The sequence below is a fragment of the Macaca fascicularis genome, chromosome 20 (genome assembly GCF_037993035.2).
Source record: "Macaca fascicularis isolate 582-1 chromosome 20, T2T-MFA8v1.1".
In the NCBI taxonomy this organism is placed as follows: Eukaryota; Metazoa; Chordata; class Mammalia; order Primates; family Cercopithecidae; genus Macaca; species Macaca fascicularis.
The window spans coordinates 13,876,875-13,895,000 of NC_088394.1; the positions used below are offsets into that span (position 1 = coordinate 13,876,875).

Consider the following 18,126-nt stretch of genomic DNA (forward strand, 5'->3'; position numbering starts at 1 on the left):
ACATTAAAACTACTCACTGCCCCTGAGGTGTCTCAGGACTTGGGAGAAATAATCCAAAAGCAAATACTTTATAAGGGAATATCATGTATTCTGTTTAATAATGTAAAAGTGTGTCCCAAGATATTCCGTGAGGAACACCTCTGTAGAATTTTTTTTTTTTTCTTTAACAAAGTGTTTAGCATTTTCTCTGGCAGATCTGGAAACAGGGTTTGAGCCTAGTAGGTTGAGTCTGGGACTGACAGATCAAACAGATGACCGAAAGGACTTATAGTGGAGGATAACAGGCTTTGAAGGTTCAACTCTTTGATTAGACAGTCTAGTGTTTGGGATGCATTTCCAGGGGTAGGGGTGCCTGCCATTGAGACATTAGTTAGCTTACTAGCATCCTTGGGCACGCTCTATGCACGACTCAGCCAATTTGTTGTTTGAAATTTCTGCTGTAGCTCTGTAGAAAACTGAGGGGCAATACCTTTTCCATTTTAAGGCAATACCTGGGTTTGCTACATGGACAGCCTTCCCCAGTTTCAGCTTCCCCGAGGAAATCCAAACAACAATTGCCTTAATCAGAACTCTACATTGCAAGTGGCAGGAACCACAAAACACACTCTTTAGAAAGGGGCTTTTCTCTCTCTCCTCAGCTTCTTTCCTGTGGGTGTGATTCTTACTCTTTCATAATGAAGAAAGATTTTCTCCACATGTTAGCTTCTTCATATTCTCTTGACTTCATGGCCTTTTCGTTGTTTGACTGCAGTGTTTCCAAGTGGAAAAGTTGATGGAAGAACTCTGATTGGCCCAACATAGATCACATGCTCTCCTCTGGTCCAATCATTATAAGAAGGAGGTACTGGGATTGGTCTGATTCAGGCCCATGCTCACTTCCATGGCCAGGGGTCTGAATTACTATAAAGCACAGTGAGCCCTTGCTATTTGGGCACATACTCACCTGCTTTTCAACTGCCAGCTCTTACATCCCTGAGCGAGGGTATCTCTGGCCACTGGAGCTTGCTTTGCCTGTGAACATGGGAAGTTGCGAGTGCTAACGAATTAATGTCTCCCGGAAGCAGCCCTCAACCAATGACTAATAGGAGTTTGTGTGTAAATACTAAGGGCTCCTTTGCCCTTGGGGTGACATAATTTTGAGGCATGTATTCAATACCATTTTCCAGAATTCCAGAGTGGGATTAAACTCCAGTCGACCACATTGCATCTTGCTTGGCATTGCACTCTATTTGCTTCTTGTTCCCTAACTCCCCCATCCTTTTGCTACAAGTATTTCCTGAGATCATCTGCCAAATATGCTTGCATTTGAGTCCTTTGGTATGCTGCTTTATCGCCACTTGAGTTGTGTGATGAGCTGCCAATCATGGTAACTGTCTTAGTTTGTATTTCCCCAGAAGTCACTAAGATAAGACTGTGCACAAAAGCAGTAGCTATCCACCAAAAAATATGTCATGAAACACACACACACACACACACACACACACACACACACACACACACACGGCAGCATACAGTGAGAACTTAACAGTAAGCCATTTCCCACCAATACTTGGAAACAAAACATGGCTGGCCTGACATGCCCAGGGGAAGCAGACAGGAACCCTGGTGGGTTGGCTTTGGAGAGGAGAATGTCAGAGGATCTTGGGTTCCAAGGTATAGTGAAAGCCATACCTTATCAACACCTTTTCTACTGTTACTTTATTAATCCTGGGACTCTCCCATGGCAGCTGAATCTCAGCCAAAAAGCTATCATGGTGGAAGGATACATGCGTCTTTCCAGACGTTGGCCAGAGACTGGGTTACTTGGCACTTATGTTTGGCAACATTCCCATTTAACACTTGGGCTTGTGTCATGGCCCATGCAGGTCAAGTGATAAAAATACTCTCCCTACCCTCATGCCTCAGCTCGGGTATCCCTGCCTCTTTCTGTTTGGGTTTATTGGTTTCTAAAGCCAAACATTTTTCATATACATCAGGGGTTGAGTTATCTAAAAGCAAAGCCTGGGAAAGGGACTCAGATGCATGTGACTCTGAGGGAGTGCTCTTCAGGTAACAAATAAATACACACCTCTAAGATTATGAGGGAAGCACCTTCGAAAGGTTAGAGAGCCACACAAAAATGGGGTTTCAGGTAAGGTCCAGATTCAGGGGTTGTCAAACTATAGCCCTTGGTTCAAATTTTGTACCACCTGTTTTTGTAAATAAAGTTTTATTGGAACACAGCCATGCCCATTTATATGGTTGTCCCATGGTATCCATGGGGATCTGGTTTCAGGACCCTCCATGGATACCAATATCAACAGATGCTCAAGTCCATTATAAAAAATGGCATAGTATTTTCATATAACCTACTCATATCTTCTCATATACTTTAAATCATTTCTAGATTACTTATACTACTAGTACAATGCAAATGTTTTGTAAATAGTTGTTATGCTGTATTTTTACTTGTATTATTTTTTATTGTATTTGTATATTATTGTATTGTATTTTATTGTATTGTTATTTTTAATTTTTTTTCTGGGTATTTTCAATTCACAGTTGGCTGAATCCAAGGGTGTAGAACCTGTGGATACAGAGGGTCAACTGTCTCCCTTCTAGGGCTGCATTCATGCTACAAAGGCAAAGTTGAGTAGTTAAAACAGAGACTGATGGCCTACAAAGTCTAAAATACTTACTATCTGGCCCTTTACAGAAAAAGATTGCCGACCCCTTACTCTAAACTGGTCCCAGTCCATGTGAACTATGAAGTATCATCATTTCATAAAGTTATACCCATGTTGAGACAAGGGGCTGGTCTTTGGATGTCAGTGTCAGTGGGACATGGGTTGTTGACCACTTGAGGACAAGGTGGGTGAAGCATATTGACCCCAGGGCAGTGGCTTCCATTAGCCAAGAGCCATTCTCTGGGTACTGAAGGCAGCTGTGAGCTGTTAGCAGCCAACATTTGCAGCAGCTGGGAAATGGGGGTGCATGCTGGATAAAGGGGATCTTTCAAGACACCACCAGTATCCACTGCAGTGCATACCTGGATGGACACATGTGCTTCATGAAGCCAGAGGGAACCTGTACTTTCCACCTGAAAGTGAGCCATCATTATCTCACAGTGATGAGATGGATAGACAGGAGGCGAGAACCAAATGGGAATGGAATCTTCATTCCATTCGGTTGGGAAGGGAGATTCCATTCCCATTTGGTTCTCGCCTCCTGTCTATCCATCCCATTGCTCTCAGGATAAAGACAGGAACCTTTACCAGTGTTCGCTGGGTCCTGCCACCCTCTCCAGTCCCACCTCATTCCACTTTCCTCATACTGTATTCTCTAGCTGTGCATGGCCAGAGCTCAGACAGCAATTCCTTCCATTGCTGAGCACACCAGGTTCCATCCAGCTCCACAGCTTTTGCTCATGCTGCTTCCTCTGCCTGAAATACCCTCCCTCATACCGTCCACCTTCCACCACACTGAACTATCATAACAACCCTCCTCCCTGCAGATCTCAGCTCAGAAAAACCTTGAATCTCTCTTTCCCTGAATCTCATTTCCCTTCAAGTAGCCAGTATTTAGTTTGTTTGTCTTTACGTATGTTTCTGTCTTATGCAAACCCATAGTATGCAAAAATATACACATAGATTTTTCTTTTACTTAACAGAAAATAGTATACTATTTGCTTTCCTTTAAAGCTTGCTTTTTTCCCTTTAACAATATAAACCATAAGAAACTGTTCAATTTTTCATTCATTTTTTTTCTGACACCTGAATGATATTCCATCATATGTGTACATATTATGTATATCATATGTATTATAGTAATTCATTTAAGAATTCCCACATTGATAGGAGTTAAGATTGTTTCTGTGTGTTTTCATTTTACAAACAATGGTGCAAAAACATCTCTGAACAAATACCCTTACATTCTGATGCTTATATTTCTGTAGGCTCAGTTGCTAGAAGTGGTATTGTTTAGTCAGCATGTACATATGCTTTACATTTCAATACTCAGTGCCTGATTTCTTCCTGCAAATATAGCAAATTGCATGTCCACCAGCAGCTTTAGGAGGCCTCCCTGTACTCAGTATCTCTGCCGGTACTTAAGTCCTTCAGTCCCTTTAACGTCTGCCAATCTCTTGGCAAAGGAATGGCTTCTCATTGTTCTTCTGACTTGCATTTCTTTGACTGTTACTGAGGTTGGGCATCTTTTTGTACAAATATCGTTTCAATGACAAAAATAACCTCTCTATTGATAGGACCTTAACATGTTAGTTTAACATGTTTTTGAGCACATCCTTTGAGGTGATGTCAAAAGAACAGCCACCTGTCCTCATTTGCTCTCCAGTAAAGATTATAAACTCAGTTGTGTCCCATGTATCTGTGAACCCTCTGCTGTTTTGCGACTGGAGTCCCTAAAGGGTGGTGAGAGTTTTGGTCTCCAGGGATGTGGTGATAGGAGGGAAAGTAGATGGTTCTGCCCTGTCTGTGACAATCTCCTTCTGTGTCTTCACTTCCAGATGCCACCCAGATGAACAACGCAGTGCCCACCTCTCCTCTCCTCCAGCAGATGGGCCATCCACATTCATACCCGAACCTGGGCCAGATCTCCAACCCCTACGAACAGCAGCCACCAGGGAAAGAGCTCAACAAGTACGCCTCCTTAAAGGCAGTCGGTAAGGACCTCCTGATGGATCTTTTTTCTTTCTCTTCTTTCCTGTCCTTTGCTGCTTCTTGTAGATCTCTTTATCTCCAGTTTTCTTTCCTAATTCCTTTTTCTAGCTCTTATTTTTCGTTCTGTCTTTCTGCTTTTCTCTGCCTCTATCTCATTTTCATTCACTCTCTGTCTATAAATATGTATATTTATCTATCTATCTATCTCTGTATACCCATTCATTCATCCATCCATCTGCCTATCCATTCTATCTATCCATCCATTCATCTATCCAGCTATTCACTTATCCATCTATCTATCTGCCTAGATACGTATTATCTATCTGTCTGTCCATCCATCCATCCATCATCCATCCATCTACCTATTCACTTATCTATCTACCTGTTATCTATTGAATCTATCTACCTATTATCCTATCATCTATCTATCTATCATCTATCAATCCATCCACCCATCCACCTATTCACTTATCCATCTATCTACCTACCTATGTATTATCTATCTATCATCCATCCATCCTTCCATCCATCTACCTATCCACTTATCTATCTATTATCTATCATCAATCATATATCTACCTGTTATCTATCTAGTGTCTATCTACCCATTATCTATCTATCTATTTATCTATCATCTATCTACCTATTATCTGTCTGTCTATTTATCTATCATCTATCTATCTACCTATTATCTATCTATCTATCTGTCTGTCTATCTATCTATCTATCTATCTATCTATCTATCTATCTATCTATCTACTCATCTTCTGGGTCTCTCTACCTGGGACCCAGGTTTCTAAGGACCAGAGACCTCAGCTGCTTTCTCTGACCTAGAACAAGTTCTACATTGCCATGTAAGGTAGGGTGGCTGGACGAGGGGCACATGTGCGGTGAGGGCTATTTCCTGGGGAGAAGAACCTGGATGCTCATTTGGTCCCACTGACACTTTAACACGTTTACCATCTCCATCTACCCTAGTTGATCGTCAGGGAATATTGACATATAATCTAGGTCTCTCCATCTCAGAAATGCCTTACACTTTGGTGGATATGGGTAACACCCTTCAGCTGCATAGTCCATCCCATTTCTAAGAAGTTGGTGAACAATGCACATTCCTATCCCAGGCAACTTCTGCTCTTCAGGATTTAAATATTTACTGGGGTGGGCAGTCTGGAGCTACTACTAATTGAGTTCTTACCAAGTGCAAGACATTGAATTGAACCCTTGTTTTCTCATAGTGATTCCAAGGTGAAGACACAGTGATTATCCCAATTGCCAGATTAGAAAACTGAGACTCTAAGAGGCTAATATAACTTGCCCAAGTCAAGCAGCAGTGGGTGACAGAGCTGAGAGTTGAACTCTATTTTTATCACTCCAGAGCCACTGCTTCCACCACTGCCCTGATTCCTTCAGTCCATTCTTCAATTTAAACATGAGGGGGTGTGATAGTAACCCTGACAGTGACTGAGGCTCCTGAACAGTTTGCTCATAAAAGGGTTCTATCGGATAGAAGCAACAGCCACAGAAAGCGATTCCTGACTCCTGATTGACTGTGGCAACCTCAGGGTTCCCTAAATCAATGGTTCTCACATGTGGATGCCAGTTACTAGAATCACCTGGAGAGCAGGTAAAATATAAGGATGCCCCAGGCCCACCCTAGAGATTTCTCTTTTTTTTAATTTTTATTATTATTATTATACTTTAAGTTCTAGGGTACTTGTGCACAACGTGCAGGTTTGTTACATATGTATACTTGTGCCATGTTGGTGTGCTGCACCCATCAACTCGTCAGCACCCATCAGCTCGTCATTTACATCAGGTATAACTCCCAATGCAATCCCTCTCCCCTCCCCCCTCCCGATGATAGGCCCTGGTGTGTGATGTTCCCCCAAGGATCTAGAACTAGAAATACCATATGACCCAGCCATCCCATTACTGGGTATATACCCAAAGGATTATAAATCATGCTGCTATAAAGACACATGCACACGTATGTTTATTGCGGCACTATTCACAACAGCAAAGACTTGGAACCAACCCAAATGTCCATCAGTGACAGACTGGATTAAGAAAATGTGGCACATATACACCATGGAATACTATGCAGCCATAAAAAAGGATGAGTTTGTGTCCTCTGTAGGGACATGGATGCAGCTGGAAACCATCACTCTCAGCAAACTATCGCAAGAACAGAAAACCAAACACCGCATGTTCTCACTCATAGGTGGGAACTGAACAATGAGATCACTTGGACTCGGGAAGGGGAACATCACACACATAGAGATTTCAATTGAACTGGTTGAAGATAAGATTCAGACATGCGCATGTTTAAAGCACTCTGTGGCTGTTTCTAGTGTGAAGCCACGGGTGACAGCCATTCATGAAAACCACTTCATCAGCCCCACATCCAGGAAATCCAAATCCTGTTTCAAGTGCTTGCTCTGAATTTCCTCTTCTAATGACCTTAATTGTTCTTTACATTCCTGTGCATTGTTAATACGTGGGGGAAATTCCCTTCCTTTCCTTTCCTTCTCGCTATGTGCTGTGAGTTCTGTTTTCTCTCCCTGTCTCAGAGGAGAGATTTTAAAGCCAGGTTTTCTACTTTACCTGTTCCTTCTCTGAGTCTATTCCTTGGGGAGCTAGAAGGAGCCAAACAGATGTGAGTTCAAATCCTAGCCCTACTACTTACTATCTGTGTAGCCTTGGGCAACACTTAACCCCTTTTTAAGGTCTCAGTCTTGTAATCTGTAAAATGGGCCTAAGGATGCCTGTGATGACTTTTATTATAGCCTGGTAAAGGACATTCACTCAACATATATTTGTCACCTCCCTTCTCCAGAGCTCCCTGGTCCTGTTTCTAGTAGCCCCATGGATGAATCCTTTTCTGATTTCCATCTTAGAGCATGCTCAGATATCATAGGAAGGTCTTCTTTTTTCTTTTTTGGGACAGAGTCTCACTCTGTCACTCTGGCTGGAGTGCAATGGTGTGATCTTGGCTCACTGCAACCTCTGCCTCTGGAGTTCAAGCGATTCTCCTGCCTCAGCCTCCCGAGTAGCTGAGATTACAGGTGTGCACCATCAGGCCTAATTTTTTTTTTTTTTTTTTTTTTTGTATTTTTAGTAGAGACAGGTTTCATCATGTTGCTCAGATGGTCTCAAACTCCTGACCTCAAATGATCCACCTGCCTCGGCCTCCTAAAGTGCTGAGATTACAGGCGTGAACCACCACATTTGGCCAGGAAGGATTCCTTAAACATTCTCCTTTTCCAACATGGAATCCTCACCTTCCCAGCCGAATTGACTGTCAGAAGCTCCAAAGCATTAGAACAATTCACTTTGAGTGGAATCCCGTTTATTGGTAGAGGTCCTTCTACTCTTTAGTTATTCATAAACTTTATTTATTTATCTATTTCCACATAGTTTTGGCTCCTGGAAAACTCTGGGCAGGCAGAAAACCCTACAAACCGTGTACTTTCTTTTATTATCAACTGTTCATCATTTTTTCTCCCCTCACTGCCAAGCCCCTCAATGGAGATGGGATGGGAGATACTTGCTGATTGATTTCAGTATGAAATATGCTAATCCTGTTATAAACTAACACCAGAACCCAAAGCACTGACACAACCATGTGTCTAAGATGCCTGCAGTAACCATAATCAACACACTTCAGATTCACAAAACAAGCATTTTGGTGCCTAGCATAGGGCCAGGCACTTACTAGGTGCTTAGCGAGTGTTTGTACCAGAAGTCTATCTTTGGGAATTCATGTTCCCTGATCTCTTAGGATTTCCAGATGGAATCATTCAAATAGTGACTGAGCCAAATTTATAATACCAAGGACACAGGATGTTCAAACTGACACAGGCTTTTCTAAATCTGAAGTCTTGTAAGACCCTACATACTGGTTACCCATGTTTCACACTGAATTTCTATACCCAGCTCAACCCTCATTATGTCCCATGACAACAGATTCCTTCTATTCCGTATTCCCTGTTTGCACAGCATATGCATCCCAACCACATTCGAATATACTCCGTATTACTGGGAAGGGATGAGGGCTGTTACCTAGGAGAGCAAGAGTCACGGCATCTTCGACAATGTAACTATGGAAGCCTTCATATGCTATTTGGTGGCTCACTTCCCTTTCTGAGCCTCCTGGGAGGCTCAGATAGATGTTAGATAGATGTTATTTATCATCTAACATATGCCATTTTATTGTATTCTTCTTTAGACATTTACAAAATCGACCAGGCCAGGAGTTGAAGACCAGCCTGGCCAATATGGCAAAACCCCATCTCTACTAAAAATACAAAAATTAGCCAGGCGTGGTGGTGGGCGCCTGTAATCCCAGCTACTCTGGAGGCTGAGGCATGAGAATCGCTTGAACCTGGGAGGTGGAGGTTGCAGTGAACCGAGACAGTGCCACTGCATTCCAGTCTGACACCCAGTCGCTCTCTGGGAAAATAGCAGAGGGATATTCCAACAGGAATTCCCTGATTTTCTCCAAGATTTCTGTGGGGCTCTTCTACACAGCAAATGTCTGCAGTGCATTTGGGATTAAATTTTCAGTGTGAAAATCATTTTACACTCTTTGAGTAACCCTCTGTTCATAAATCAGGAACTCCTGAAATGTTTGTTGAATGAATGAATGAGCTTGTCTTTGACAAGAATAAAAAGAATAGCTTGGTTGTAGGGAAGCACCCTTATACCTCCTAGAAAACTCTGAAGCATCCCACATGGGGCACCTTCCCCAGTCCTAGAGGTGGTTGATGTACCCCCTCCTGTTCTTCATCCTGTTTTTCTGACCATTGTGAGAGTTCTCAGGGCTTTCCCTGAGACACAGACAGTCTTGTGAATCTGAAGGGCCAATGCAGAGCAGACTGAGGGATTGCTTGACTCAATGTGTTAGCCAGGAATCCAGCATCTGCCTGAGCAAATAAAATGCAAATCCCATAATAAATGTTCTTTCAAGGGTTCTTTGTTAAAGCATAATGTGATCATGGTGTGAATGATGAAATACATTTTATTAATGAACTCATTACCATCCAGGAGAGGAGTTGTTTAAAAAATGGTTTGCCGTTGAAAGTTCTGCAACCTCCGATAACCATATTCATTTTCTAAATATTTCAATCCAGAGAATAAGGAGAGGTTAGACAATCTTTAGGGTTAACTGGTAAGCTCAAAAATACTTCTGGAAAATAAATTTCTCTGGGAAGCTTTAATATCCAGAGCACTGGGTAGATGATCAGAGGCTCTGTCTCACTCAGACTCTAACCGTACTTAGCTATATGACTTTGAGCAGGTCAATGAAGCTCTTGGATTTCAGCTTCTTCCTGTGAAAAATGAGAAAACTGAACTATAAGATGTCCAAGCTCCATTTTAATTTTAAAATTAGAAAATTAAATAATTCTACTCATTCTAGTTGTTAGAATGCCTTAAATATGTCCCATTCATTTCCCGCCAACTCGGGGAAAAAAAGGTTTGAATAAAGGATGGTAATGTTGGTTGTTCCTGAGACAAATTCTCCCCAAACCTGCCTTCCTTTCTATTTTGTTATATTTTATTTTTGTTTGCTTGTTGGGATCACCCTCATTCATGTTTAAAGGGACCTCTCTTCTTTTTCTTTCTTTTTTTGTTTTGTTTTGTTTTGTTTTTTTGAGATGGAGTTTCGCTCCTGTCGCCCAGGCTGGAGTGCCATGGCGCGATCTCGGCCCACCGCAATCTACGCCTCCTGGGTTCAAGCAATTCTCCTATTGAGAGATTTGGACATGCACCAGCTAGTCATACATGGGATGTAATTGCAGAATGGTTTCTGTTCCCAAGGGGTTCACTGCCCAGCTCTTGGTAAAATATTAGCACACACTAGGGAAGTGTCAGGGGCTAAACCATATAGCACTTTGTACCAGAAGGGATGATGACTTTGAGTTATTCCTTCAGTTCATTCATTTATTCTCCAAACATTAAGTCTGGTTTCCCTTGACTGCAAGTCCCACTGAGGCAAGAACCAAGTCTATCCCATTCGTCAATGTATCCCCAGTGCCTAATGTCATGTGGGGTGCTTAGTAAGGACTCCCAACACCTATTTGTAAAACTAGTGAATAATGCCCTAAGAGAAGCACCTCATCTAGCCTGAGAGGGGTCTGAGAGAATCAGCAGGATAGCGGAATATAGCATAGCCTCTGGAATTGGTCAGGGCTGAGTTTAAGACCCAGCTTGGACATTTACCAAGTAATTGCAGAAATTACTTAACTTCCTCAGGTCTCAGTTTCCCCTTCTGTGAAATGGAGATAATAATAATACACAGATAATGGCTTCGAAAATTTGATGACATAGTGTGGGTAAAGTTCTTAGCCTGACGCATGTCAGTCCTCAGCAAATCCTGCAGCATATTAAAAACCCATACCAGAGTTATCTGTGGTCAGGATTTTCCCCTGATCTCCGAGATACACTGGTACCTGGATTAACATGCAATTGCCCACATTTCATTTTGAGGGAGAAAGGGTTGGTTCCATATTTTTTACTCTGGTCTGATGGGAAAGACATAAATGAAAATTAACTCATGGCGGAGATCTGATAAAACAAGCAGGCAAGCAAGCAAGCAAACAAACAAACAAACAAATTGTTTTTCTAAACTGTCCTAAGGACCCTCAAAGAATCAGTCCAGACCTCTTCAAGTTCCCCATCTTCAGGGTGGACAATAAAGGTCGATGCCCAGGCATATAGATACTGTAATGCTATCCATCAGAGAAATATTATGTTTCAATACAATTCATCAGAGAAATATTCTGTTTCACTCAATTGACTCTCCTTACTAAAGCAAAAATGTAATGTGGATTTAAACATTTCCTACCAATGTCGAGGTTGAGAAGTATGTCTTGTTATAGACAGAACCAAAAATGTAACCTGAAAATCCAGTTAAGCATACAAGTTCCCTGGCCTGAGGTGCCCATATGGTTACAATATGGGAGCCTACCTTGTGGTTCTTCATAGGCCAAAGTTTGCAAGACAGATGTCTTTATGAAAATATCCCTAGGCCGGGTGTGGTGGCTCACACCTGTAATCCCAGCACTTTGGGAGGCTGGGACGGACGGATCACGGGGTCAGGAGATGGAGACCATCCTGGCTAACACAGTGAAACCCCATCTGTGCTAAAAACTAGCCAGGTGTGGTGGTGGGCGCCCATAGTCCCAGCTACTCGGGAGACTGAGGCAGGAGAATGGCGTGAACCCGGGAGGCGGAGCTTGCAGTGAGCAGAGATCGTGCCACTGCACTCCAGCCTTGGAAACAGAGTGAGACTCCGCCTCAAAAAAAAAAAAAAAAAAAAAATCCCTAGTGCTCACTTGGTGGTTCAGAGAGGGATGATTGGTACTTCCAACTGGAAAAGATCACCCTTTCATGTAATTCCTGATGGGCTTTGCAAACAGAAAGTTGCCTGCACATTGACATTTATCTTTCATTAGCCCCTTGTCCAGTCTTGTCCAGTTTTTCCTCTAGGTTTCTGATTATTGATCTCCTAGGTGACCAAAGATTCCTGATTATGTGCCCTTAAGATGACTCAATGCAACCTTGGCTACTGAGTATAAGAAAGAGACAGGATGTACCAGCATCATTGATAAAATGCTGTGTGCCTTCATTTCTAATTCAAAAATTTAATTTTATTTAAAAAAATTGTCTGTGTTGCTATTTGACAGATGAGTGACTATTTGGCCAGAATCACAATGCGTTTTCCAATAGCGCTTTTTCAAATGACGCAGCAATATACTTCAATATGGCAGGAATTCCCTCTTTACTCTTGGAATCCTGAGTGAAAACCCTAAGAGCCATACATGAGGCACTTGGCCATGGATTGGACTCTACTAGTTTAATTTCTTTTGAAGTTAGGGCAGAAAGGGGGCTAACATCACTGAACTCATGAACAGCACGCCTCTGAGGGGGCTGTGAGTCCCCCCATTTTGCAGAAGGGGAAACAAACTTAGCATAGTTATTTCCCCATAATCCACACTTTTAGTAAATGGCAGAGCTAAGACTCATATTCAAGAGTGCTTGACTTGGAATCCTATGTTCTTTCCATGAAACTCTGCTGTCTTCTGCAGAGAAATTTCTGGCATCTAAAGTATGTAACCAGGCAAAAGAAAAGTTGGGAAAGCCTATCCCCTGCTCTTCTAGGGGAAGGAGAGCTTACTAAGGTACTCATCACTTTTTTTGTTTGAAAGTAAAAGTTTGGCTGGGCGCAGTGGCTCACGCCTATAATCCTAGCACTTTGGGAGGCCGAAGTGGGCAGATCACTTGAGATCAGGAGTTCAAGACCAGCCTGGCCAACATGGTGAAACCCCATCTCTACTAAAAATACAAAAATTAGCCAGGTGTGGTGGTGCTCGCCTGTAATCTCAGCTACTCAGGAGGCTGAGGCAGGAGAATCTCTTGAACCTGGGGGGCAGTGGGGGTGGAGGTTCCAATGAGCCGAGATTGCACCACTGCACTGCAGCCTGGACAACAGAACAAGACTCTGTCTCAAAAAAAAAAAAAAAAGAAAGTACAAGTTTCCCTATGATGCTGAGTATAATTGAAGTCTAGTGTATTTGAGGTATGCGGTATTGGCGGTATATTTTACATACAGTGAAATACACAGTTCATAATTTTACAATAGTGTGATTGTTAAAACACAAAAAGCATACACTTGGGTAACCACATCCCAATAAAAATGAGAAATGTTTTCGTCACACTGAAAGTTCCCTCATATCTCCTTCCTTTTAATAACTTAGGTCTACTTCCTCTTAATGAGCATTTTTCATCCTCGAAGTATTTTTCTAATATCCATGAGTGCGACCAAGTGCACAGTGGAGCCTTACTACATGTTCCGTAGCCTATACATCATCTTATTAAATGCCCTATTGTCAATGAACATATAAATGAAAATTCATTATTGCAAGAGCTAAGCCCTATCTGAGGTAATGGGGACAGAGGTGACAAAAGAATGGTTCCTGCCTTCAAGGCAAACAGTGATGGATTTGATTAGGGGTTGAGTTGGCTTCCCTGGAGTCAGCGACTTAGTGGCTCGGTCAGCCTGTGGCCACCCACACAGGAAGAACTGGGGTCGCACCACTATTTCCAGATGACCCTGGCTATGGGGGAGAAGAGAACCGAGTCATCCTGGGCAGGCCCGACTCAGTTTTAACTTCCTCACTTTTCTGTTGCTCCGGTTGTCTCTCTTGTGAGTGATGAGGGGTGTACATTTCGGATCCACGGGGGGGATGTGGCGATTTGAGCATCCTTTGGCACGCCTGGGGAGGCCAGGCAGAAATGTTTAAATGGGGCTAGATCTGTGCTTTGTAATCGTTCAGATGACAGACTGTTCCCTGCGCCTTCACTCAGCCTGATATATCTCTGGAAATGGTGCCAAACTGTTGAGGACTTGGTCTTTCCAGGTAGATGCCTAAGAAAGGAAAGAGCTAGGACCACACGCTGATTGGCCACGTCTCCAGCCAATGAGGAGAGGTCTCGTGGGTAGGTTTGCCCCACTTTAAGTAAAACCCAATCTTACAGAGAAGAACTATCAAAGAAGATGCGAGGTTGCGGGGGGACGGGGGGAAGGGGGCGGGTTGGGTTGGGTGTAGCCTCGGCCAATTCTCAGTATCCTTTATTTTATGAAAGGAGTCATTATGGAATTCTGTTAATAATGTTAGATCCCCCAGGGCTCATTTGGGACATCTGAAAGGGAATTCAATTCGGATAAACTGATTTATAATGAAAACTCCAGGCACACACCTGTTCTATAAAGCAATGTATTACTCATTATGGGATTCTCAGATAACAAGCTTGATCTCGTTACTGTTTAGGAGAATTTCCCTACCTTAGAAAGGGTGACTCTGGATAAAATTGAATGCATTCCTTCATTCAGTTATATTTTCCAAACACAGACTGTGTATTAGGTACTGTGGTAAGGTAGCCCCAACCCCACAGGGCCTGTCACCCAGCATTTAAAGTCGCAGTTAGTAGAGCCCGTCCCAACCTTGAATCTGGGGCTAATAATGTGCCCCTTTTCAGGAGAGGGGGATTGCAGTGGAACACGATCAAAATCTACCTCTTGTCATCAGAGTGTAGTCTTGAGCTAAGATGAGCTCATATAACTCAAAATTTCCTTTTTTTCTAAGCAGGTTGAAATTTACAGCCAGATTTTCCACCTAAGAATTCTCTTTCTGCCTTACGTAACTGAACATATCTAGGCCTTTTTCAGGAGGCTTCTTTTGATCTTCTGTTGGGTGTTAACGTGATGTTGCTTCAAGGCCTTGCAGAAAGAGGTACACACATAGCTGCGTTTTCACACGTGGCTCCCTTCCCTGTTCACTGGGTCCCCTGAGGCTTGCCCCTGCTTGGAGGCTGCAGCAGGGGCAGCCAACAGCACCTGGGTGTGAGGGCATAGTGAACGTGGGTGCCCTGCAAACAGATCATCGGCATCTCTTGATTGTTATTTTTTTAGGAAGTTCTGATGGTGACTGGGCAGTATCGACACTTAAGTCACCAAAAGGTACTGTATGGCTTTTTCTAGCTCTTTCGTCCAGGTGTTGTCAAATTTAGCATTAAATAATGAAGGGATAGAGAGTCCTGGTGTCTGTGTGACCTGTGCACATGTGTGTCTGCATAGGGTGGCATCTGCAAGTCCGTCTAAGTTCCAGTGTGTAGGTGTTTGTGTGTGTGTGTGCATCTAGCAATTGTTGGACAACGTGCTACCCCTCACTTCCCATATTTGTTGCCTGATGGAAAACATCACTATGAGAAATCATGCCAGGTAAGGTGAAATGTGTTAATTTTTCTCAGAAAGCTGCAATGGCAAATGGCAAAACACAAGGTAAATTAATGGGGGCGAGGTGGGAGAAGAACACAGCTTCTGAGGGAGAGATAAAATAGTGAAGTTATTGGCCAAGGGTCTTGGGAATGATTAGCCTTTTAGAGAACAGAATGCTATTTTCAGCTTTCCTGGGACAGCGTGGTGAGCAGAGAGGGTTAAGAAGTTGGTCGACTTGAGTCTGTGAGTTAACCCAGCTGGGTGACCAGACCAGGTGGCAGGTATCATTAATTAATTAGCTCCCTATATGCCAGAGGACTGGCCCTTTTCATCATTTTATCATTTAATTCTCTGATGATAAGGCTGTGTAGGCATTGTCTTCCGCATTTAGAAATGAGGACATGATGTCTAAGTAAGGATAAGTCTTGCTGGTCTACAGTCATATGACTATTCAGTGGTAGAGCTGCAGTTTGAACCTCTATCAGTGTGACTCTTATTCTAAGCTATTTTCCACTGGGGTGTAATGGGAAGCGGCTCTTTTTAGAATAGACCAGAAACACCCTTCTCTTTATGCTTTGTTGGACTTGGTGGAGAAGTAGCTGACCTAAGGAGGTGGAGGTAGAACTATGTATGTATTTGTTTGTTTGTTTATTTATTTATTTATGAGATGGAGTCTCACTCTGTCACCCAGGCTGAAGTGCAGAGGTGTGATCTTGGCTCACTGCAACCTCCGCCTCCCAGGTTCAAGTGATTCTCTTGCCTCAGCCTCCGGAGTAGCTAGGACTACAGGCACATGCCACTACGCCCAGCTAATTTTTGATAAATATAAATATATATATATATATTTGTGTGTGTGTGTGTGTATATATATATATATAGTAGAAATGGGGTTTCACCATGCTGGCCAGGCTGGTCAAAATCCTGACCTCAGATGACTCATCTGCCTTAGTCTTCCAAAGGGCTGGGATCACAGGCATGAGCCACCACGCCCGGCTGGTAGAACCCTTTAATGAGCTTGAACTGGGGAAAATTAGGAGGCATTGCAGGGATATAAGCAAGAAACTGGTGTATTAGTCCGTTTTAATGCTGCTGATAAAGACACACCCAAGACTGGGCAATTTACAAAAGAACAAGGTTTATTGGACTCACAGTTCCACGTGACTGGGGAAACCTCACAGTCAAGGCAGAAGGCAAGGAGGAGCAAGTCACATCTTATGTGGATAGCAAAGAGAGAGCTTGTGCAGGGAAACTCCCATTTTTAAAACCATCCAAACTTGTGAGACTCATTCACTATCACAAGAACGGCGCAGGAAAGACCCACCTCCATGATTCAGTCCTCTCCCACGGGGTTCCTCCCACAACACGTGGGAACTGTGGGAGTTACAATTCAAGATGAGATTTGGGTCGGGGGACAGCCAAACCATATCAACAGTCATGGCCATTTTTTTTTTTTTTTTTCCCTCTCAAAAGATTATTCTGGCTTCTAAGTGGAGACTGGATTAGGGGAGTGTGGACTAGAGTTGTGGACACCCAGTGGAAGGCTCTTGCAGGTGGGTGGTGACCTGCACTGGGGTGGGTAGAGGACGGAGAGAAGAAAATGGAGTAGAAGGATCATTGAGAGTCCGCAAAACGTACTGAGTGAGGAGGAGGAGGACCATGAGACCAATGGCTCTCACGTTGTAACCAGCTTGAGCATGCATCAGCATCACTCGGAAGGTTGTTACAAACCCAGATTCCTGGGCCTCACCCAGGAGCACCTGATTCACTAAGCCTTGGATGGGGTCTGAGGAGTGGAACTGCTAACAGGTCCCAAGGTGATGCTGATGCTACAGGTCTGGGACCACACTGTGAAAATGACCGCAGTCAAGATATCTTTCGGGGAAACTAACACCCTGTGGTTTGTTCTCCAGATATCTTTTTGTAAGCTGAAGGTTCTGAAGAGGACAGTTTGACCAGGGCCCCAGAGGCTCAGAAACATCCCAAGGTGTTGCAGGGAGGAGAGTGAATTTTGTTCCCTCATTGGGAAAGAGAGCTTTACATTAGTGTGTTTAATGAGAATCCCCTGACTGCCTGGCTGTTGCCTTGAGAGAGACATTTTTGGGTTTTGCATTAGATAATAAGTATTCACATGTCAAAGTCCATTTTTAGAAACGCAAACAATTTGGAACATGACAGACCTACTAATTTGAGGCATTAACCTTTTTTTTCCCTCCCTGTGAAAAACAAAGCCATTAGGATCCCTGTGATGGCATTTGGAGGCAGTCTGCATTTCTGTCCTTATATCATCCTTTTGTCGTCTGATGCATTTAGAGCGTATTTCAGGATAGGTTAAAAGCAGGGAGCTGTTTTCTACCCAAACCAGGCTAACTTCACCTGTCCTGCTAAAGGCACCTGTATCCTGCCTTGTCCGGGGAGAGGAAAAGGGGTCCCAGTGAGAACCAAGTTCCTCTAGGGTCATTGGTCTGCTGCCAGTGTTCTCTACTCAACCTCTAGACCCAGACTCTAGATGAGGTATGGTAGCAAGGTTGGGGAGTTTGTATGCCCCCACCTTCCACATTCTGTCACTTTCTTAAAAGGGAGAGACAGGCCAGGCGCAGTGTCTCTCGCCTGTAATCCCAGCACATTGGGAGGCTGAGGCAGGCAGATCACCTGAGGTCAGGAGTTTGTGACCAGCCTGGCCAACAT

At 43.3% G+C, this 18,126-nt stretch overlaps 1 protein-coding gene across 2 annotated transcripts in view; it reads left to right on the forward strand.

Moving 5' to 3' along the window:
• Window positions 1-18,126, forward strand: part of SHISA9 (shisa family member 9) — a 342,941-nt gene that overhangs the window by 300,378 nt on the left and 24,437 nt on the right. Inside the window, exons 3-4 of one of the 2 annotated variants that reach the window (XM_045382337.2) lie at window positions 4,505-4,660; window positions 15,136-15,183. In XM_045382337.2, the coding sequence (XP_045238272.1) occupies window positions 4,505-4,660; window positions 15,136-15,183 (204 nt within the window). The remainder of the gene's footprint in view (window positions 1-4,504; window positions 4,661-15,135; window positions 15,184-18,126) is intronic. The other variant, XM_045382338.2, reaches the window with a different exon arrangement.